Raw genomic sequence first — 24,481 nt, 5'->3', positions numbered from 1 at the left:
TCCAATTTCCAACTCACTAGAAGTTATGCTGCCAATGAAGAGCTGAAGAAAAGCCTTCTGCTACCCACTTCTGACAGCCTTTCCCTCTTAGATTTTTTCCATCAAAACCGACACATAAGATCCTGAGTTACAATATTACAAAATATTTCACTTTATCACATGAAAAATACCAATCTTATTTCAAAATGCAAGATCATCTTACACTCCTGACCAATGTTACTCAAATCCAGAGCTACTCATTCCTCCAAGGATCTTGTTCAGCCCAAACAATAATTGTATGGATGACAGCTCCCACTCAGGAAAGTTAAAAAAATCCCTTACATTATGTAAAATTATGCATACAAATGCATTAAACTAGATAAAGTAAATGTAGCCTTAAAACATATGTTATATGTGAATGGTTTAATAAAATCAGGTTTCATAAATTACGAATTGGACTCGGTCTTTGCAAAAAACACTGCAACGAGCCTAGAGCAGGCAGTTTCTTCCTCAGTGATTTAAGTAATGATGAGTTAGTTGATTGAAATGACTCACTACACTAAATGATTAAAGAATCCTATCAGTAAAAAAAACAGTAATAAACGTTGCACGAAATATATGCAAATATATATTTCGGTAAATGTTGGAAAAATATTCCTAATTAAAGCAAAAATTATTATTTGGCTGTTCACAAAAAAAAAAAAACAACCAACCACCATTTCCCGTATGAAAAAAAGATGCATGATTAGTGCAGCACACTCAGTTCACTGAAGACAGTTCTCAGCACCTGAACACCACAGAATAAAAAAGTACTTAAAGAAAGTCAAAAATATTTTCTGCTATTTAAGATGAAACTGTTCCCTAAGAAACACATATATTTTAAGAAACATTTTAAAATTGCTTCCCAGTTAAATATTAGACAGATGTAATACTAAAAATTTACTACTAAACATGCAAGACAGCATCATATCATCAGTCTTAACATAAACATCTCATACAGAATAAACAAGCAGAGAGGACAGCACTTTATGACAGAACTTCACTAAGTACTATGAACTAAGTGCTCGTATCATTTAACACACATTGGTGCTGGCTGATAGACTGCAGACAAAAATGGCAGGAAGGAGAGATCATACACTGCTGTTACAGACTCATAAGAAACTGTTTTAAAGAAGTTACATTATTGTAAATTCATTTTATTTAATATCAGTTATTTCTGATCTTTACAAGATGGAAGACAATTTAAGGTCTTCCTTTACCTGAGTAGCAAGCTAAGGTCTTCACTTCGCTTAGTTTCTACTTATCAAAGCATGCAATTTGGTTTCTTTTTGGCAGAGCATAGTGTTGAATAACTGTGACCCTCCCAGGTGCTTTGTTTTGCTAAGTCATTTGCCTACAGCTAGATCCAATGTAGAATCTGACTCTAATTTCAATATACACTGCTAACTGATGTTTAAGACATGTCTATACTGCCAGCTCCAGAAAACAGTTTAATTGCACTGTCCTCCACTTTATCAAGGCATTTAGGGGACCACTCACTCCTTAAATACTTATGAGTTCCCTGAAATAAACGACTATTTAATACAGAGAACACAGCCATCAAATAATCTTTCCACCTAGTAGATGAGGAAAGGCTGTAACCAATCTAGACTTTAGCAAAGCCTTTGACTCTGTCACCCACAATATTCTCCTGGAGAAGCTGGCAGCCCATGACTTGGATGGTTACACTCTTCACTAGGTAAAGAACTCGCTGGACAGCTGGGCCCAGAGAGCAGTGGTGAATGGAGCTAAATCCAACTGGTGACCAGTCACGAGTGGTGTTCCCCAACGCTGAGTCCTGAGGCCAGCTCTTTTTTGTCTTTATTGATGATCCTGACAAAAGGATTGAGCGCATCCTCAGTAAGTTTGGAGATAACACCAAGTTGGGAAGCACTGATCTGCCTAAGAATAGGACAGCTCTACAGAGGGATCTGGATAGGCTGGATTGATGGGCTGAAGCCAATCGTATCAATTTCAACAAGCACTGGATTCTGCAGTGGTCAGAACCAGCCCTGGCAGTGTCTGCCAAGGCTGTGCAGACAATCCAGCAGTGTTAGCTGCTGTGAGTTAGCAGTGTGCCCAGGTGGCTGAGAAGGACCACAGCATTCTGGCTTTTATTAGCAATAGTGCAGCCAGCAGGAGCAGGGAGGTTTATTTTTCTGCACCCAGCCCTGGTGAGGCCGTAGCTCAAGTTCTGTGTTCTGGGCCCTTCACTACAGGAAGACACTGAGGCCCTGGAGCATGTGCAGAGAAGGGTGATGGTGATGGGTCTGAAGCATAAGGCTTATGGGAGCAGCTGAGGGAACAGGGATTGTTTATTCTGGAAAACAAGCTCAGGGAGACCTTACTGCTCTCCACAAGTCCCTGAAATGAGGTTGGGGGGAGTTGGCCTCTTCTCCCAGGTAACAGCGACTGGCTAAAACAACCTCAAGCTATGAGGTTCAGTTTGGTTATTAAGAAAAATTTCTTCTCTGCAGCAGTAGTTATGTATCAGAATGTGTTACCTAGGGAGGTGGAGGAGTCAACATCTTGACCAAGAAGTTGAAGAAATGAGTAGATGAGGCACTGAAGGACATGGTTTATTGGGCATGGTGGTGATGAGTTGACAGTCAGACAGGATGATCTTAAGAGGCTTCTCCCAAACTTAGTAATTCAGTAATTATATAATTGTATGATTTTAGTAATTTTTTAAACTGACAGTCTTTGACTAGCTGTACAATGCAAATTATACTGTCAATTTATCTACTGAATGTGTCAATACTGATATAAGAGTGCAGATGGTTAGTGGGCATGGTGATGATGGGTGGACTACATGGTCTTGGTAGTCTTCTCCAACCTTAATGATTCATTTAATGATTCCCTCAAATCTGTAAGCACCAAGGAACAATGAGAAATCCTGTAACATTTCTACTAAACACTATTCTGACAATCTCATTTTTCACATTAACAATTAACACTCAAAGACTGTCACCTATAGCAACATCAGTCTTATTAATGAAATCTGTTAAGCATTAATAGTGCTTTCTTGTGTATTTTCATCACACTCTATCAAATCTCAAATTTATTTGCTGCAATTTTAAGACTAGTTTCAAAATTACTTGCAAGGTTTACCTCAAAATCTAACCTAAAGCACACCCAAGTGTATTAATACTTACTGTTATTACATATTAGCCAATATTTTTTTCTTACTTTCCACATGCCTGCTATTTATGAGATGCAGCAGTTCACACGTTGGTCTTTTGTTTATAATGCAGAAGAGCAAATATTTTATCTTCTAGATTTTACTTACATTTCAGGTGTCTCTCATTCTCTCATTTGATTCTTTTTAAATCCAAAATTTTCTATTTAATTCCATCTCTAAGAGAGTAAACCTGTGACATTTTGCAGAACACGAGCATTCGCTTAATCAAAATTAAAAATAAAACACATTTTATAAAATATGGATGAAAACACCATGACAAAAAACAGTAAACTTTTTTTTCCAACCCAAGAACTCCCAAACACTCCACTATTCATCAACTTCCATTTTGCACACTAGGTTTTCCAAGCTATAAGTGTGTTTTTCAGCTAATATTTCACAGTTAGTGAAAGGAAAACTTGTAGAAAAAATACTGATGGGAGAAGGCAACATTAAGAGCTGAGGTTCTTTCAAGAAAGCAACAACTGAAAACATCAAATATCATAGAGTGGAATGTATGTGCAGTAGAGTAACTGCCAGCGAATTATTAGTTTAAATAATGTCAAAAATCTGATAAAAAAATAAGTTTGAGAGAGAGAGTTAAAAAATAGATTAGGAAAACAAACCAAAATATTTGCAACTGTGGAAAGGAAGGAGAAATTTTCTCGCTGCTGTCAAGAGAAGCAGAAAATAATCACTGTGCTGAACTATATGGAATAAGGTAAACAAAGTAAAAATAAACTTCACTGTAGAAAAAAAATGAATAACCACTGCAATTTTTTTTTTTTAAGTCATCCTCTGAGCCAGAAAAGGCAGTAAAAAGGTCTCTGTTTTTATTCAAGACATTTATGAAGAGATAATTCTGAATTATCATAAAGACAACTGATAATTCAGATTCCAATTCTGATCAAAGATATTCACCCATCTTTAGCATTAAATACTGGTCATTACTATTAAAGAAGTTGTCTGCATTCCTATAGCAAATTTTTTTGAGCATCTTTATCTAGCGACCTTACATACTAAGCTTGAGGAATGCTATAATTTGCAAAAAATCAATAATTTGAATAAAAGCATTAATATAAATACATGTTCATTAAAAAGTCTGTGGGTTTTTGTTACAGTATTTTATCACCTAAGCTACTGGAACTTTGCTCATACCTTCAGACTGCTGTATTATATGCCCAAAATTCAAAAACAGTCCATACTCAGGTCTTTTCTGCTCATCTTACAGTTATTTGCTGCTTCTCTGAATGTTATTGTTATATTTAAGAACAATGCAATGATGTATAGTTCTTTCCCACATTACCACCACATTCACCACTATTTGTTATACAACAAAACACTGCATATGCAACAACACAGGAAAAAAAAGGCACGTTAACTGTAGTTCCTCACTTTTTCAAAACCTGTAGAAAATGTTATTCAGCAGACAAAATGATATAAACAAATGGCAAAACATGGCACCAAACAAACAACATATAATCCAGAATGACTAGGAATAAAATCCTATTAATTACGTTCTTCAGGCAATCACCATCACCTCCACCTATTCCACTAAAGGAAAAGCTTACCAAGCCCCTTTACTGTCTATGGTTATACATATAAAGAACAGGAGGCATAACCGCAAGACAGACTTTTTTCAGATGCCATCACTGGGAGCAATTTGAGAGTAAACAGGAACAGAGGTGTTCTGTCAGAACTTGTCCTTGATCCAACAACTAACACAAGGAAGGTAGACTTGTGCTTCTCCAATAATTAAGTGTAAAATTTGTTTTCATAGGACAAATGTGCACAAAGAATGTAACCACCTACAGCTTTGGAAATCCTCAAAGAAAAAAGCATATATCCATATATTAACTCTTGATTCTAACTTCCTCAATACAACATTCTGTCAATTAACTCAGATCCACAGGAGTTATGATCCTCTTTGGATCCACTCAACTGGTATCTAAATACACTTCTCCTGTTTCTAGTATCTTCATTTTTAAAATGATAATGAAATGAATACAAGAAATACATTTCAACTTCTGAACATTATCCTTTTTTTTTTTTTTCATTTATAATCAATTTAAGGCACTTACTTGCTCACTTACCTGTAAAACAAAGTAATATTTACCACACGTCCCAGTTCACAAATGCTATGCGTAATCACAGAATCATAGAATGGGTTGGAAGGGACCTCAAGGATCATCAAGCTCCAACCGCTGAGCCGCAGGCAGTGCTGCCAACCTCCACATCTAATTCTAGACCACTTTACATCACCATACAGTCAGGACATATTAGATAATTTTATGTATGGTTGGCCTTATATCTTTATTTTAACTAAAGAAATTGCATGGGAGTAGGTAAACATCAAAATACATTAGGACACATCCATGAAAATAGGAAAATAACCTTACTTTCACAGAGCAAGTTCCACTTAAGTACTCCACAATTCACCCTGGCAGGTGGAGAGCTAAAGGGCTGTCTAACCAGTAGCCCAGTCCAGATTAACTGTACCATCATGCAGAAATAAACTAAACATTTAACTGAAAATTGTGCTCTAAGACAATGCTACGTTTCAGTTACTGAACATCTAACAAACCTACACAAATTATCACAATGAATGTCTCAAAATGTTTTTGAACATCTCAAAATTACAATTTTCAAGAATTACAAGATCAATTATGAGATTAAGTGAAAGTGGTCAGTAATTACTTAGAAGACAAATTAACCAGCCAAGAATATAGCTGTATCATGAAGTATGTATTTACGTAAAAACGTAACTTTTTAAATTTGAATGTCACAAATAACACTGCAAAATCAACTTGAAGTAACTTTTACAGAAACACTAGTTACAGCCACAGTGATCTTTCCGAGGAAGATTCTTTTTTGAGTTCTGTATTTTTCTCCCCTTAGTAAATATGGTATTTATTGACTGAACTGTAACTAAATGTCCAATTGCCGATGCCGTTCGGTAGCTGTTCAGAGGCATCAGGTGATTACTACGCACAAGCATTTACAAAACAAGCTGAAAGTAAAAGTTTTAAACCAGGACCAAAGTGTGTTCTCAATATTATATGGAAAACTTTCAATAAACACACGTACTTCTTTTAGAAATGATACAAGTGTTCTTAACAGGCAGGATCGTTCAGTATTTAAAAGGTCATCAGCCAAGTTCTGGCCAGTCTACACAAAGTACTGAATGCATCCAAAACAAACAAAAAAAGGATCCTGGCATGGTATCGGGCTCCATATCTCTGCAAAGCTTTCCAGTGAACATTTTAATACAACCTGGAAGCCATTTACTATGAAATAGGAGGAAGATGAGGTACACTAATAATTTGATTAATCAGAGTTCTGAATAAAGAACTCAATAACATTGAACCAAACAACTCTAGAATTTTTGTAAGAACTTTAAGAATCTGATCATTTGAACGAATCCAAAAACACTACTTTGTAGTTAAGTCTCCTGACTGAAGTACATATACAGTAATTCTTGAGTTATAGTGTCTGCCTTCATCAACAGATATTTAAACAACTATTACGTTCATATGCAATATAGAACACAGAGTTGAAAATCATGTTAGAGACAACGGGAATCCCAATGTAATAGGAACAAAGAAGAAAACAGACAGGTTTTTTTGTAGAATATACAAGTTTCCATGAGGATTAATATATGCTTAGTAATTCAGAACGCAGGTGTGGGGGGGAAAACACACCAAGTGAAACCAAGTGAAAAAAAGACTACAAAAGCTCTAACTCATATACAAAAGAGAACCAGTAACATAATTTTGACCTTAGACTATCCTTGCCAGATCCTGCGCAAGACTACATTTAGAAGTGACAAGAGCTAACCTGCCACAAGTATAACCATCAAGAGAACTGCCTTCAGCACCCTCAGGAAAAGCAGCGTACTTCCTGTCTTGTACACAACAAAACTAATACAAATATTCTTCCACCTTACTCAACAGTAAAGCTAAGTTAACAAGTCAGTAGCTGCTGCAGAAATCACATTTGAGAAAAAACTTCTTTAATGAGAAATTTTAAACAAAATAATTGATCCTTTTAAAACTACCTGAGTTTCTATTAATCAAAAAATTAATTAAACGCGCCAGTTGAAGAGGCGTATGTCTCATGCTTTCCAAAAAAACAAACTAATTAAAAACATTAATGTATCTAACAATACCAGCAGATCTCTGGATAGATTAAATGGAACCTTAAGAAAAATATGACAAAACAAAAATATTACTTGTATTTCATATTGTTCACAGAAAAATTAGTCATCCAAAACAAGCATTAATTAATGAGGTAAATCTGCTCGATGCCTACACTGCAGCAATTAGACTTGTCTAAGACTCATTAAAAAAATGAATTTTAAAATATTAAGCAGTATTCAGCTTGATATGAGTGGAGAGGTAACCTCACTGAAACAAGCTCCTTTCTTGGCTGCAGTGCACTGTGTTATCACTATCAAAGTCTTCCATTCTGCCAGCTACTGAAGCAAAACAGAGGCTAAGCAGAAGGTCAGGTCTTACTGCTTGCACTAAGAAAAAAGCAAAAGGCACTGCATCCCAAGAGAGAGAAACCAGGAGTGTAAACAAGCTCTCCTCACATCCAGCAGTTCCTTCAGAATTCTATGGACCCACTTATCACTCTTTAGGTGTTTCGTTCTTCAGTGCAGACCCTTTAATAAAGGCAAACTTAGCTAAGTACAGGAACTTATTTTGGCTGCAAGTTTCAATTCAAGTAGGATCTCAGGATTCACACAAGTGGGTAAGTCCAAAATAGGTACTGAGTAGACAATTGAAACTGAATGTTATCTCTTCTTAGTCTGGATAAATACATGTACAAACTCCAAGTTAAACTTAAGTCCAGTAGCTGAGGAAAAGAAAATGAAAATGATTAAGGCAAGTGTTAAATTTAGTTTCTTAAATATGTACAGCATTTAACAAAACAATTACATTAATATGAGATTTTTTTCTATTCTACAAAAGCCTTGTTCTTATATGTCAGAAGACAGAAAACTCAAGGAAACTCAGTATTTGTGGAACTTTGTTAGATAGTTAACAGTATTTGTGGAACTCTGTTAGGTAGCTTTATTAAAACTTGTGAGCAGTACTTTCATGAACTACATTAAATGTATGGACTATAGTCCTCACATTTGCTTTCTAATGGAGCTTTCTAAATTGCACCTGCAAAATCCATTAAACAAGGAGAAACTAAGCAAGCAAGTTGAGTATTTTATAAACAAGCACTAGATGGCAGCTGAACTCTTTCCATTAATAATTCAACAAAAAAAGCATCTGCTTCGTCTGAGGCCTCATGAAAAACTATGACTGACCAAGGCTGATGGCCATTTGCCATTGTATAAGAAGCATTTTCAGAGAAATGTTCTTTTAAGTTTCCTGGTTCATCAGTTCCTACTGAAAATTAATTCATAAACAGAAACAACCTAAAAAAAAAAAAACAGGGACAAAATCTCTATCGATAACTGTACATGAGAACAAGCTCAGGAATGCCTATAACTAAATCTGGACTGGAGATCTATGCACATCTGATATAGCACATTAATGAACAAAAATGACTTCAGAATGGTCACTTGTTCTCTCTACAAGTTTACAGGAGGTAAATATTAGTATGTTCTAAGCATTCTGTGCAAGCATTACTGCACCTGAGTAGAAGATCCAAATTTTAGTGTTAGATATTTGTACTAAAGCTTAACACAGGGGAAAAAAGATACATTATCTAAAATATTAATAGCTTGCACATACTGAAATACCAAATTACTAATAAAATCTAACATTCCAATGATAATTTGCTCCATTACTGAAAAATCACCTCCTTGATGCACATCAATTTAGAAAGTCAATTATGAATCATGCTAAAATGGTCACAAAATTAATGCTAATTAAACCTCCAAAATACCAAAGCAATTTATGGAATAAGATGCATCACCGGAAATTTTTATGAATTTATTACTGCCGTAATTTAGTTTTTTCCTGAACAAGGTAAGAAAGAACTCTGCATACAGTGTGAATGCAAACTTCTTGTCTAACTGATGCTTTGGTAATGGATTAGAGGATGGAACAAAATCTATTCAGTTCTGTTCACTGAAGAGTCTAGATGTCCAAAAACAGACTACTAAAATACAGAGGTGTAAGAAAATCCAATTAACATTCTCTCAAAGAAATCTACTACTGAAGTTGTATACGAATGTAGAAATGAGCCATTCCTAGGACATACCACAGCAGGCTTGAAATAGTTGATAGGAGTGAGGAGGAAGCTTCATTTAGAAACTGCTCTTAAGGGAGACAGTGCTTAGAACAAAGACATCAAATTACATTAACCACCTTTCTGGCATTTCTCAAACTACAAACTTTGCTGTTGTTCTTTTCTGCGTTCTTTTCTGATGGCTCTTTTTTTTTTTAACCCTCATGCTCTCCACTGAGTTACAGCTTTCAAGTCTACTATATCTGTGCTGTTGAAGCAACCTCCACTGCTCCAGTGCCTCCCACTTCATTCTGCTATTAACGCTACTTACTCAGCAGTGGAGCTTTTGTCTAAGAAAATAAAAGGAAAGGAAACAGAGTTAATTCACACAAACAAGAAGTGTAAAAAATTAAGTATGAATAAAAAGTCTCCCACAAAAGGAGCAGTAAGCTTTCAGAAGTTGAAACTGATTAATTCTCAAAAAACAACTCCTTATCTCGGCAAGTTACACCTGAAAAGGGGAAAGGTCCCCTTGCAGGAATGGGAAAAGAGAGGAGAGAGGCACCTAAAAATCTCAATTCTATCTTTAAATCATCAGTAAGAAGAGCTGTAAACTCTGCTAAAGGACAGTATTGTAGCTACTGTTTCATTAAGTACAATATCCACCCTACAATATTTCACAATGTTAGTTTGAAAATAAATGTGTGTTCCACAAAAAAAGAATAGCATTTCCACAAATCCGGGGCTCTTTTGTAAACACTTAAAAACTATTTCAATACACAAGATGTAAATTATTCTCTTTTCATTCTTCTAAATCAGTGACAGCAGTAAAAAAATTATTCCTGAGCAATTATTTAGGAATTATTTAGCAAAAAGACCGATTCAGAATAAATGTGTATCTGCATAAGTTATTCACAACTGGATACTAATCATTGCACAGCAAATAATATATTAAAAGCACTTAGAATAAATATTTTTAAAATATATTTGTGCTGCTGAAAAACAGTGATGATAAACAGTATCTCCAAGCTCTCCTTTCAGGAGGAAAGACATATGCAAAATAAAAATAATAGGAAAAAGTTTCCTGATTAAGATATCATTTATTAGAATGCAGAAATATGTTCAGATATAATAGCAAATTTCAACTAAACAACCTTTATGTTGCAAGGTAGAAAACTCTAAATGATATGGAAATGTAAACAACAGCTTACCTACTATAGATTGCACAACTATCTGGACATCACTAGAAAGACCACTGGATCGGCAGTCAATGCAATCAGATGTTTTTATATACATACAACATCACCATGAATGCTACAGCAATGACAACACTCATACAGAAAACATTTATCAACTGTAACTAAACCAAACAACTGCTAATTGCATGAAGTTTCATTACAATGAATTTTTTAAAAGAGGTCATACTGAAAAATAAAAGTTTAACAAGTTAGGATAAAGACACAGAAAGAAGCTTTAAACAGGAAAGCCTGATACAGCAGCCTTATATGACAAGTTCCAACTCCGGTTGCCATCGCACTTACCATTTATGTCCTCCTTTTATACTGAACAGTAATAAGGAATAGGATATAAGTGAAGGAAGCTTACTTTTCAAAGCTTTTAAGAAACAAAAACAAGCATTAGAAAATTATCAGTTGCCTTCTAAATACATGGTTGGCAGAAGACTTCAATGTGTTACATAATTTAAGCCAAAAGAGTTTATCAAGACCGGATACGATTAAAAACTACACCCCAGTACCATAAAATGTTGTGCTAACAAAGAAGCAACTTTTATACTCCCAAAACTGAAATTAACTTTTGTCAATGTATGCACAATGGTAATCTAGGATGAGATGAAACTACCACATGGAGTCTGTTTACAGTAAACTAATTAAGAATAAATGAAAAAAAGTTCAGCTGTACAAGTTCTATTAAATAGAATAAAAGATGCATCATTTTGCAATCTCCAGATAACGTTTATAATTCTTACTGGCTCCAAAATGCAAAGGGTTTTCCAAACCTCCATTCATGTATCACAACCTCAACACAGATCTAAAGACAAATAAATAACAAACACTTGTAGAATGATAGGTCATGCTTAGTTTCATAGCTGCCCTTATTAGAAACATGCTAAAGTATATAAATAATACATTATTCCTAATGTTCTTAAACCCTTTAAAGAGGAAGCATTAAAACTGGAATCAAAGAAGTCATCACATGACTATAATATTCCTCAAAACGTTGGAAAACTTATTAATTATTGTATACATCACTTCAAGTTCACATGGTACAAAAAAAAGAAAACAGCTATGCTTCATATCCCTTCAGTTGACCTTTTGTGGCAGGTTTCTCACTCTACAACTACATCTATATATTCTCACAGCGTATGCTATTCCAGATGAATAAAATCCCAATAAAGGAAACTCAGTAGGAGAGCTACACACACTCTAGAACATTCTTCCACCTTTCTCCCCCAAAATTTCACTGTATAAAATCACATAAATTACATGATTGAAGTGCTTTCCACCTGAACTATTCCTCTTTCTTCCTTATGCTATGACTTTTTCCTATGTCCAGCACACAATCTGAAGAGCCTCTAAACACACAGGTTTCCAAATTTAAATATGTATAACAGCATGAGGATGGCAAGCAATTGAAGCTCATAGACTAAGTAACCTTATCTCAAAGAGCTGCACAAAGCAATTCAGTAGAGGCTGCTGCGGCCAGCATTATCCAGCACTCCCTCAACCTCGAGCTGCAGGGAAAACGCTACTACCCAACAGCAAAAGGAACTGAAAGGAGCTACTGCCATCTCTTTTCTGCAGTTCTCAGCAGTGAGCAACAGGGATCTTGTAGCTCAGTCACAGGATTATTTTGACACATAACTTACACAAAGTCAGACTGCCCCCAAAAGATGTTACAATACTGACATGAAATGAAATTACATACTTGGCTCCAGAGAAGTCAGAATCACTTCAGTATTATTTCTAGATTACATCAGATGATTGTTACGTCCTGTTTTGCAAAATATGACTTACCAGTTTAATAACAGGAATGCACTAAAGGATATTTTAAGTTTTCAGTTCTAGGTCATCATCCCCCCAGAAATGTATGCCTGAACACAGTTTTCCTTACAGTGCGAGCACAAAGGGAAATAAATTTCCAACTATTTCCAGCTGCAAGTTTCTCAAACGCAATCAGCAAAATCAACTGACAGCAGTTGGTAACATCACAAAGGAACTATTTTGCTTCCTCTCTATCTTTACTAAGAATCTTAAGTCCAAGTGGAAAAATAAGATTCCTGTTCTATCTTCTCTTAGGAGATCTCAAAACTTATTCAGTATTCTCTTCAGAGTTCTACAGGCAGAGTTATTGTATAGCATGTAAAAGAAACATTACTTCCACAAAGCACAAATCAGAAAGCAGCTGAGAAACCAGCCATTTGTTTCCATTTTATGCATCAAGTTGAACCTGTACAGAGGATCACTATGTGCATCACTTACTGCTTTCCCACTAAAATCCACTTTAGCAGTATGAGGTATGCTTACTACATAAAATTAAAGCACTTAACTGCTTTGTGCTCACTTCACTGCTCTGGTTGGTAGAAACCATACCCATGACCAAAAGAGATCCTAAAAATTTAGAAGCTGATTCCTCTGATAGTCCCATTTTGCTGTTCCCTCAGGACGAGACTTCAAAGGCTGAACAGACCTAAATACATTACTGCTACATTATTTAATGTAGAAATTGTGGCAAAGATCTTTTTCTTCCTTGGAACATTTTGGTCATTTTCAGTACAGATGTGGAGATTTTCCTCATCTAGACTAACAGTAGAGTCTCAAAGAAAGGGGATTTTAGGCTACATGTGAAGCTCCACTGCCTGTTTCTAAAGTATATTATTATTCATAAATTAAGCATTACATAACATAATAAGCAAACAAGCTTTGCAGTATGAATCATTTAAAAATTAAATTTTTCAGCCCAACTAAGGCACCTCCTCATGTCCATACTATCCAGTCTCTGACCTTCCACTTAAAAAAATTAAATGATTTTCTTGAAAAATTAATTTCCTGAATAAAAAAGGAAAATGATAATCTGAACACCTTCAATTAGCTGAAATGTTGAACTACTTATTTCCCTACAAGACAGTGATGTCATAGTTCAATTTAACAGTGCAATAGAAAATTGCACTACTAAATTTGCGTCACTCCACTCATAAGAATAATGGAGTTCTGAAGGAAAAACAGTACACAAGATGGCAGTTCAATAAGACAAAATATTAAAAAAAACTAAAAACTGGTATATTTACCATTTCAACTTCAGTCAAAGCTCTACTTACATTGTCCATGAAATTTGGCTTAAATCCTCCCTCCTGCTGCCGTCTCAATTCCTCCTGTTCCCTCTGGCGTAGCATCTCCTCTTCACGTCGTCTGTGCTCTTCTTCATGTCTAGGACATTTTTCAAAAATGACATAAGTTAAGACTCATGATTTATTCAGGCTCATAACCAGTCTCAGGAGTCAACATCAAGCGTATAAGAGTAACTATTTACTAGCTTTTAATACAGCATAAGGCACTAATCTACTCAACCTGATGGGCTTCAACATTACCAAAGTGTTTTTGTTTAATGAGTATACAGGTATCCACAACATTAATATTCTTGATCTTCTGGCTACAGTTAATCTGTACAAATGAGTAAGCAGGTTCAAAAGCTTTAAAAAAAATCACTATGGATTGCAATATTTCAACACTGCCTACAGCCAAACTGCTAACTCTACACATTATATTGTTCTTTTGTATTAAATATCTCAAGAAACAAGAGGACACAAGTAGTATGTATATTGCTTCAAAAGCAGTGCCTCCTATTTACTTCCACAGAAACTACAACTGATACAAAAAGCACAATAACACTGCTTGAGAGAGAAAATCTTCAGCTACAAAACACTGCTCTTCAACAGTCACCACCATCAGCTCTGCATTTTTGTCAGTGATTAACAAGAGCCTACATGACACACTTGTAAAAATCTGCATCAGAAGAAGTGACCCACTGTCACTGTCATCACTGCTGAAATGCATCACCCCTCACCTCACAGTGCTCACATCCTCTATTTGGTTCCGCAAAAATGTCCAGCAAACATCAAGGAATGTCATTGGGCACCATTTTTTCCATTCAGAGTTATTCAATGACAACTCTGCTTCATACGCACTTCCATGTCGGACCTCATTTAGTCAGACAACCCCTCTGCTCCAACCATCACACGGCCACAAAATATTACAGAATACTGGTGCAAAGGTTCAACCTCTACTGCTTTAACACCAACACCCGCCTCAAACATCACAGGCCAACATCATAAGATAGGAGGAATTGCTTTCTGAACAGCCCCTGTATTCATAAGAATCAGCTCGTAAAGAGAAAAGCAATACATCAGAAAACGAAGTGCCACAACGCACTACAGTAAGACAAGAAAACACTCTCAAAACTCCCAAAAGTCTTGACTGTAAATCTGCAATGCTACACTTCTACATGCAGTAGATGAATACCCCTCAATCTTTCAAGTGTGTTCTACTACAGCTCGATTACACCTATGCTTCCATCACATGTTGAAAAATAAGTCATCATACGAAAATTCACATTAAGACATTTCTAAGCTTTTTAGAAAACTCAGGTATTTACAAAACAACTGAGCTGAAATAAATGAAAATAATATTAGAAATATTCACACCTATTCTTTTATATTAGCATAAGTGACCATTTTTCTATGCAAGAATGTTAACAGAAATGTTTCCTGTTATGATTTTGAAAAACAATTTTTGAATGGTAGATGTTCACATTTTGTATTAAAAGCTCTGCACATCCAAAATATCTAAATTTGTGCAGGCTGACAGCAGATGCATGCTTTAAATTACTGCCACAACTTCATACAGTACAAGACAAAAATACCTCAACTGTATCTGCTTGCGTTTCTGAAGTTCTTGATTCCGAAGTTCTTCCAAACGTCTCAATTCTTCCTGACGCCGCATGAGATCTACCAGGATTCAAAACGTAATGAAGATAAAAGCTCTCAATTAACACCATGGTAACAACAAAAAAAATCACTATCAGATTACCATTCTAACAATAATCAATTTTAAAATTAAAACAATTTCTCAACACGTCTAACCAGCTCCTTCCCATTCAGCCAAGCTTGCCAAATGAAAAACCACAGGGATCCAAGGCTCACATGCTAAGGCACTACACTGACTATGCCTCCAAAGAAAATGATGGACACAGAAATTTCAAGCCCTCAAATAAGTAGAAGGGGAGCTTAAAAAAAAAAAGTCTCAATCACTTTAATCATGTCCTGGTTTTACAGCTTTGACAAGGTATCCATTTTCCCCACAATGCTGCACACTGCTAAAGTCCCTTTAGCAAGGAAACTAGTGCAACTCATATTCCCCATCATCTATTGCAGACAATTGCACAACACACCAGAAACAAGTGAAACAAACTTGAGGTGTACATGATCCGAACCTCTAGAGAGATTAATCATGACTGGTCTTACAGTCACTTAGAAATAACTATAACCATTAACACTACCAGAAAGAATAGCCACATTCTTCTTTAAAAAGCACTTTAAAACGCTCTTCAAAAGCAAGCCAGAACTAATAACAATTACTTTAGCTCTATTTGATACTGCCCAGTCAGATTACTGATTTCTGCCTGGAAATATTCACTGAAGAATGCGTGAGTTAATTCCACCTCTTGCCACAATAAAAGCAGCTGTTTGCATACTCCATCTTCATAGCACATTGGCCACGTTATTTACAGATGCCATGAGGAAAACTCCACTGTGGCACCTATTAGATGTGTTTTATGCTTGAGTTCAACTACTCCACACATTTTTACATGCATTTCTTCACCACATTAATTAAATCATTTTATTTACTCTGCAAAAAACTCAAGCTTGCAGCAGCACATATTATTATAAACTTTTATACTGCTACATTTACCAAAATATCATGCACTTGTTTTCTTTTAACAAAAATCACCAGAATTTTACCATATATTTAATAAAGTTTACCAGATAACATCCTTATGGACAATGTAAGTCTTCCCTCAAACAAGTTCTGCAGGCCTGCCTTTACCATCTCTGCAAAGTCAATGTATTTGAATGGACTAATGATTAAAGCAAAGATTCATTCAAATCAAAAAGTCACAGGACCATTTCCTTACAACAGTGCATACTATAGCAGACTTGGCCAATGCTATCTTCACACTCTGCCTCAGACTCCTTAAAATAACATTTAGATTGGTTCAGAGTATTAATGAGATCACAAATCGATCCACTCTGCATTCAGCGTTGGTCACTGTGGGAAAAAGTGTCTACTGCCTTCGTTTTATTTCCCACTTACCTATCATTCCTGTTTTCCTTACATTAATATGCTGCAACAGTTTCTACCTTCTCTCTACTGCTAAGTGCTATGAATTTATCATTTTCTCCCCTCTAAGTTCTACAGTCCTAATTTCACATATTTCTAAAAATTTTCGAGGCCTATTTCTTATTACTGTCTTTCCTGAAACTGTTAGAATTTAAAAGCTCAGCATAACAATTAGGTTTGGTACCACCTGACAATGGCAGAATCTTGACACGAAGCTTTACTAGCTAGACAAAAATAAAGATCTAGACGTTTGGGCTGTGCACAGAGCCTCTCAGAGGATTATATTAGAGGATTTGTAATACTGCTAATTCTGGACTGACATTTATTGGACACGGGTCCTTTCTCTGAACAGAAAAAAAACCTGCACTGATGCTGATAGCTGTGAAACAGATGGAAAGCATGACTATTGGCTTCTTCATCTTCTCATGCCTGAAGAAAAAAAGACAGACATTTTCAATATTCAACTTCCTGCAGATTCAAGGACTGGAGGCAAAACTGACCCCTCATCTCAGGAGTTAATCCTACACGCAGGAATACCAAGACCAAAAAGCTTCATTGTTTTAGCTGCTAATTTTTCTGGTTCTAAAAACAGAAAGCAAATGGCCAATTTCCATGCAGCTGATAAAGAATGAAGTTTCTGATTAAATCTAGTCAAATCTTCTAGTACTTTATCAAACTATTTCACTATCATTATGAGGGAATATTTACGCAACTCTAAAGCATACCAGCAATATGCAGATCAGAAATATCACGCCAATTTACTTACACATGGAAACACATATTCTGCTTTACAAATTACTTCTGACTCAATCTGTCAAAACATGACACTTAAAAGTGAAAAATTACACATGTTGAAAGAGTGAAGTCTTTATCTTCAGTGTTAATACCATGCCATGAAAATTCAGGTACTTCAACCAGCATGTTCCAGTGCAAGTCCCAACACCTCTGATAAAGCAGTTTCATTAAAACTTGTTTTCCTTTGTCTGCTAAAGTATATGAATTGTAGGAAACTCATTCTTCTTATCTTTTTAGCTCCTGCTAACTACTATGCTATAGTTTTACATTCCATGTTTCAGAATAACTATTTCAACAACCTTTGCAATCAATTGTTTGGTTTGTGCACCAGGTATGCAAAAGTAGTCATTCCAGGTTCTGATGCTTTATGTTTCACTGCATCTTTCTTAAAAAGCACACGATTCAATCTCATTATTTTCATATACACTGAGGCTGAAGAGTTGGTGAGAAAAAAAAAACAAACCAAGAAACATGCCTACAGCTCAGCTATTCAAATCCCTGCCTGTCAATAAGCTCAAATCTGAGCACCTGCACAAAATTCCAGGTTGTTTGGTACCAAAGAAAAGTGCTCCACTATAATCTAAGAGGAATGACTCTCTTCCCACAGCAACAAAAAGCTTATTTTCTCACTGGAATATTGGCACCAAAAGCATTCTTATTCCAGTGGCTCTTCAGCAGAAGGAATAGACTTTTTCTTTCTGTGTAAAAGTGCATCTTAATAGATATTCCAAAACATGAAAACCTTTTCCTTCAGCGTCCATAGAAGGAGCTACAGTAACTATTTGGCATTTGAAATTTGTTGTTTTTTCTTATTATTTTATTATGCTCTGCACTGCAGTACAAGATCTTTTTTATATATATATATATATATATATATATATGCTTGCATTAAATGAGAAAGTTTTTTTATATTTACATTATTATGTTTATATATATTTATATATATTATTATATTTATTATTTATATTTTTATGTATAAAAAGTTTCTCATTTAATGCAAGCATGCTCATTGAGAACCAATAAGACAGGTGAACTTCTTCCTAATGACAACTTTCAGTTGAAGCAAAACTAGTAAGTTTAAAAACTAAAATCAAATGGTGTTCTGTAGTTCTCAACTGGAAAGCAATGCAAACAGCAGTAATTGTGGGCCATCAACTTTTTGGGAAGAAAACTAACAAGCAGAAAATATCACTACTTGCCCTGTTTCTGCTTTCTCTGCCATAGAAATACAAGCTCAATTCAGCCCCATTTCCAAGGTAGGGCTTGAAAACAGTTTCTAAAGGACTATTTTTTCCCCCAAAACTACAGAAAGGGAACATTATCCACAAAGTTAAATAAGAGTGATGCACCATTTTATACCTTCAAGAATAATGAAGGTTAATGACAACTGTCACTTATTTTGAGTTGCCTACAATAATCGTGCGTACAGATTTCTCAGTTGGGTTTCAAATGTTTAAAAAAAAGAGTAAAATTATTTTGGATTGTATTGGAGAGGCACAATCAGCTATAACTATGAGCTATCATTTTACAATTTTTTTCTTGCCCAGGGCACACAGACAGTGCTTTGTCCTATCTAGTACCATAAGCAACACCAACAAAAAATAATTTTACAGATGAATTTGAGGATACCATTCATTCTTGTTATATAAACTATTTACAGCACAAAAACTTAAGTGAAAAAATACACCTAGGCAACCTCCCTTTTCTCAGCTTCTTAATCCATTACTGCAAATCCTCAAAGACTATGCAAATAGAGAAATACTACTTCCTTTGCTTCGGTTCAACACATTTAATTAAATAGCATCTACCAGAAATCTCTGCATTTAACATACAGCTCAATATGCTACAGAAAGAAGATTTGTGAAAAAAAAAAGAATTAATGCTAATACATTATCTGATTTTTTACCTTGCCTCATCAACATTAGCTGATGCTCATGTCTAGCTGCTTCCATTTCTGCCTCTAGTTTCTCTTTGGCTTCTCTAATGTTCCTGTCAACCTGTTCACGCTGTTGCTTTTCCATCTCATCAAGAGCCTTCCAACGTGAAGCATACTCAAACTCAAATGTTCCAGGTTGAGCAAAACGTGGAGGCTGTTCTCTTTCCCTAATAAAAATTTTGCAGTTAAAATGTACAGAAGGACACGTTAAGATCAACAGCTGTAACAGCCAAAGAATTTACAAACAATCACTTCAAATATAGTAAACTGATGCAAAGTCAGATGTGCGTTGCAAACCAGTTTGTCAGAGTTTAATTCAGCTGTTAATGCGATAAGTAATCTGATCAAAGAAATCTTGCAAATAAATATCTACTCAATTTATATAATCAACATAAAAATGTTTAATTACCATGGTACGAAACATTTAGCTGTGACATTAGAAGGGCGAACCCAGTTAATCTGAAGTGGTCACATCATATAAGAAATTAAATGCATATTAAAGCTTACTAAACAGTTCAGACTGTTAGTACGAATATTTAAATATTTAAAGGTACCAACATTTTATTTACATTCTAACACTAATGTTGTAAAGAACAATGATTTTTTTTTTTTTTTTCAGGTATTACTCTACAGGTTTACCTGCTAACCAGAGTATTTTAGTTTCAAGCAGCAAGATTTCTAAATAGCAATCAGATCTGAATGTTAGAAGTAATATTCTCTAATGAAGTGAGGAAAACCCTCTTTCACCTCATGCTAAAGACTCTTTTTTGCTCAAAATTACATCTAAATCACAGAAGCTGCCAAGATTTACAGCCCATTGACTCTACAAAGAAGGTGGTGCTAGTCAGAGGACAAAATGCTGTGGGTGTACACATCTCTGCAGGATCAGACCGCACCCCAAGCTCACAAAAGACTATCAGTGACTGGCAGTAAGCTCCAGCTGATTTCAGCAGAGACCAGGAATCTCTACTTCAGTAAAATAACAGAATGCTAAACCAACAAGACTCCATTTTACTATGATTAGGAAAACTAAAAAAGTTGCTTGTTAATCTTTAGACAAAAACCAATGTAACATTACAATAGTTAAGTTGGAAGGAGCCTAAAAGATCCTAAGATTCAACCGCTGGGACGTGGGGGTGCTGGTGACCACAGCTCAGCGCCAGCCAGCAGTGTGCCCCAGCAGCCAAGGGACAAACCACCTTTTGGGGAGTATTAAACACAACATGGCCAGCCAGTCCCATGAGGCGATTCTCCCACTGTATTTAGCACTGGTGCAGCCCAGCCTTAAGTACTGCATATAGCTCTTGGCTCCAAAGTATAAAAAAGATGTAAAGGTACCCAAGAGCATTCAGAGGCAGACAGTAAAGCTGGCAGGACTGCAGGGTACATCCTATGAGTGGCAGAAGACATTGTTTATCTAGTTTAGGGAAAAGGAAGGGAAGTGCAGACAGAGGTACCAGGCTCTTCTCTTCAGTAACCGATGACCAATGGTACAAAGCCACACCAACAGAAGTTCAGACTGGATACAAGGAAAAAAATTCTTTGCCATGAGGGTGGTTCACACCCTGTGCTTGTTGATGGTCAAGAGGCAGCTGGATAATAGTGTAACTTTTGGTCAGCCTCAAGTGCTCAGGCAGTGGACTCAATGATCTTTGAAGGCCACTTCCAACTGAACTATTCTAATGCCAATTCTGTGTACAGAAATGACACACTGCTTTTCTGCAGGAAAAAGTTAACTAACCTAACAACTGGCTTCCCCTTGGCTGTACAAAATAAACACACACCAACCTGAAATAAAAACGTTAGCTTACTAAATACTCTCTTAGTAACTTAATTTTATAAAGTTAAAAGTCAAACTGAACTTACTTGTGATACTGTTGTGTTTTCTGCATTAGCTTCTCTGGGAGCCCATCTTCATCATCAAATTGCTCCATTGGCTCTACAACAACAGGTCGAGGTGTTCTGGAAGAGAATTTCAATTGAATATCTGAATAATGAAAGGAACAGTAAAATAAGCTGTTTTGGTATTTTGAAGCAGCACTCTTGGAAACTAACATATTATCTCATAGTTCTGCAAATTCTTCTGAAATAACTCCAATTAATCCTAATTTCAAAAATCATCTTTGAAAGTGACAATTGGTTCTACACCCAAAACCAGCTAAGCTCTTCTGTATAGAAAATACAACTTCATGTAGTTTTGGCTGCTGAGAAGCATAGGAATATTTGAAGCTGAAGAAGATCTCACAAATGTTACAAATTATTTAGACAGTGTGGGAACGATGATTATAACAGTACAGCACCAAACAAAGCCAAAAGGTAGTAATATTCACTCTGCTCATACTTCCACAGAATATGAACAGATTCTAATTATGGTTACTCTACAATTCAAAACAGTTTGATATTTTTGCAGTGATTTTTCAAAGATAGTTCTAGAAGAACTTCTACATAACGTAGACTGCATTCTTGGAGTTTGCAGTATTTGAAGTAATCAGAGTCAAGTATTAGCTAACAATGGATAACAATAAAATCTTGTATATAACAACTACACCAGTTCTGGGAGCATATAAACAATACCTTAAAATTTTAAGAGCTACAAAGCTCCTACTGTCAAAATGCCAGCACTTTGGATTTTGTTCCACAATTATTATTATTTTTTTTAACTGTGCAGATCATAGAAAACAAAATGTTTATGTATTTTAAGAACATGGACAGCTGGAAAAAATCTTTAGGCATCAGAGTAGAGGGGGGGGAAAAAAACAGCCTGGAATCATAATACACAACACTGCAAGTATTTCTCCTAAAATTTCTCCTTTCTATTCAGAGATCTCCCCTAAAATATCAAGTTTCTAATTTTTAAAGCAAAACAAAAACCATCACAGCACAAAAACCATCATAGCAGGAGATTCACATTAATCATGTTAGCTTAGGTGTCTGATGCGTTTCCTAATGTGCAGCTGAAAGACAAAGATCAAGTGCTTTTTATTCACTAAGTCATGGTTAGATGATCACTTCCATCAAACAAAGCTAGCAGCTACTGAAACAAGAATATCCTCCCTCGTATCCAGCTTTTTTTTCCCCTACCACATCTCTCATGCCAAGAATAGTACTCATGTAACACTATAGCATTCACTGAACTAGACTAGTTGCCTGGTTTGGCTCACCATGCCTCCACTCAAACACTAACGCCAAGAAAATCCACAACAAATAAGAACAAATTGCCAATGCCTACTGATTGTAGCAGAGACTTACACTGAATTTACTATGTACTCACCAGGTCAGATAACCAAGACTCAGTCCAGTCGCACATACGATTTATGATGTTATTATCAGCAAGAGGAGTTCCAAATCCTCTTTCCATGTCCATCTCATCACAGCAACATATTTTCCTGCCTTATCCTCAGCTGGACCTGGTGCTCTTAACACCCAGTAAGCAAACACCTTCACTTTCTAAAACAGCCAGAAATGAATATAACAACAGAAGCCACGTACTTTTCCTCTGTTTCAGTAAGCACAGGTGGCTATTGGAAGTATCAAACAGTTCTCAAGATAAAAGCAGCCTGAATCAGAACTGCAACTTCCCAACACTATGGCAAGCCTTGACACTGTGAAACTGCAGCCTTAATTTCCCAAATTATAGGGGGTAAAAAAAAAAAAAAGAAGAAGAAACAAAAACATTCCTGAACATCTACCATTTTACTGAGCTTTTATGAAAATATTGGAAGCTGTCCCTAGCTACCATACAAAAAAGCACAACAGTTAACAACTCTTTTCAATGGGCACCAAAATAAGAAATGGTAGAGAGAAGTACTGTAAATCACAAGCTTACTTGACCTTGAAATTTTTCCAGAAATTTCTGCCATCAACTTGTGCAAAACCTAGGTTCACATTCAAAAAGAAAAATCCTACATCTTTGAAAGCTATAAATAAAGCTTTCTTGAAGACAATAAACCAAATAACATTTTCCCGAGTTTAAAGAAATATCAGCAAAGTCACACAGTCCTTTGCCAAGGAGAACATCCTTACCAGTATCATTACTGGGATCAGGAAGAGTGCAGTCAGTGAAAATAAAGCCTCATCAAAAAAAGCCCTATTAAACAGGTTGGAATCCAAAATTACAAGACTTATAAGCAGAAGAGTGGCTTTATTTTTTTATTCTCCAGTGTGGAGAACAACGTATTTCAGGCATTCATGTAAAGCACCTTTTATTTCTGACCTCACTGCTTTCATCATTTGAAAATAAGAACTATGGAATGCCCTGGAATGCTATTTTCTTTCACATGAGAAATGCAGACTCAACACATATGCAAACAAAATCCCGTGAACTTACGTTGTTAGCAAGAATGCACCATCACTGCATCTTTCTAGAGCTTTCCGTGCCGGAGGTTTTGCCGCAAACTCTACGAAACCTTTTCCTGTAGCTCTGCCGCGATCATCTACTACAACTACAGCTCTCTCCACTGGTCCAAACTGAGAGAATGCTTGTTCCAGCAGCTCATTAGAAACCACAGGTGAAAGATTCTTGACCGTTAGGGCAGCTCCATGCGTAGCAAATCGAATTCGAAGTGGTCTGCTCTTCAAAATAGTACCATCAAGTTCTGCTTTTGCTATTTCGGCCAGTGTCCTAGATTCCTTTGTTAAGATACAAAACATTGTATATGTTTTATTTGCAAAGACAACAGAGATGGCTTTTGTGCTGTTGTTCCTCCCCTCCAAACCCCAGAAAAGTAGCATTTTTTCTTTCTTTAATAGGAGCTCATTTTCATTAGGGTCATTTAGCACTCATTTTTCCCTTCCAAAAGTTCCTATCCACTGACTGCCACAATATGCACTTTTCATCTCCTACGATTTAGTCTAAAAAAAGTTACTTGGATGCACATTTTTCTTACACATTGGAGGACATAACATTCTCATCATCACAGATACGTCTGTACTGTGCTGTAAAGGCTT

General features: G+C 35.9%; 1 protein-coding gene across 8 annotated transcripts in view; it reads right to left on the bottom strand.

Moving 5' to 3' along the window:
* Positions 1-24,481, bottom strand: part of PSPC1 (paraspeckle component 1) — a 65,214-nt gene that overhangs the window by 38,796 nt on the left and 1,937 nt on the right. For all 8 annotated transcript variants that reach the window (XR_016463389.1, XR_016463394.1, XR_016463393.1 and 5 more), the window contains exons 2-6: positions 23,862-24,163; positions 21,401-21,496; positions 19,505-19,701; positions 15,326-15,410; positions 13,725-13,833 (exon numbers count right to left, since the gene is read on the bottom strand). Coding sequence is in view for 1 of the 8 variants with exons in the window: in XM_031610563.2 (XP_031466423.1) it covers positions 13,725-13,833; positions 15,326-15,410; positions 19,505-19,701; positions 21,401-21,496; positions 23,862-24,163 (789 nt within the window). In the remaining 7 variants the exon portion in view is untranslated. The remainder of the gene's footprint in view (positions 1-13,724; positions 13,834-15,325; positions 15,411-19,504; positions 19,702-21,400; positions 21,497-23,861; positions 24,164-24,481) is intronic.

Source organism: Phasianus colchicus, chromosome 1 (genome assembly GCF_987193195.1).
Source record: "Phasianus colchicus chromosome 1, bPhaCol1.hap1.1, whole genome shotgun sequence".
Lineage (NCBI taxonomy): Eukaryota > Metazoa > Chordata > Aves > Galliformes > Phasianidae > Phasianus > Phasianus colchicus.
The sequence above is the reverse complement of the archived record's forward strand: the minus strand, read 5'-3'. Positions and strand labels throughout refer to the sequence as shown.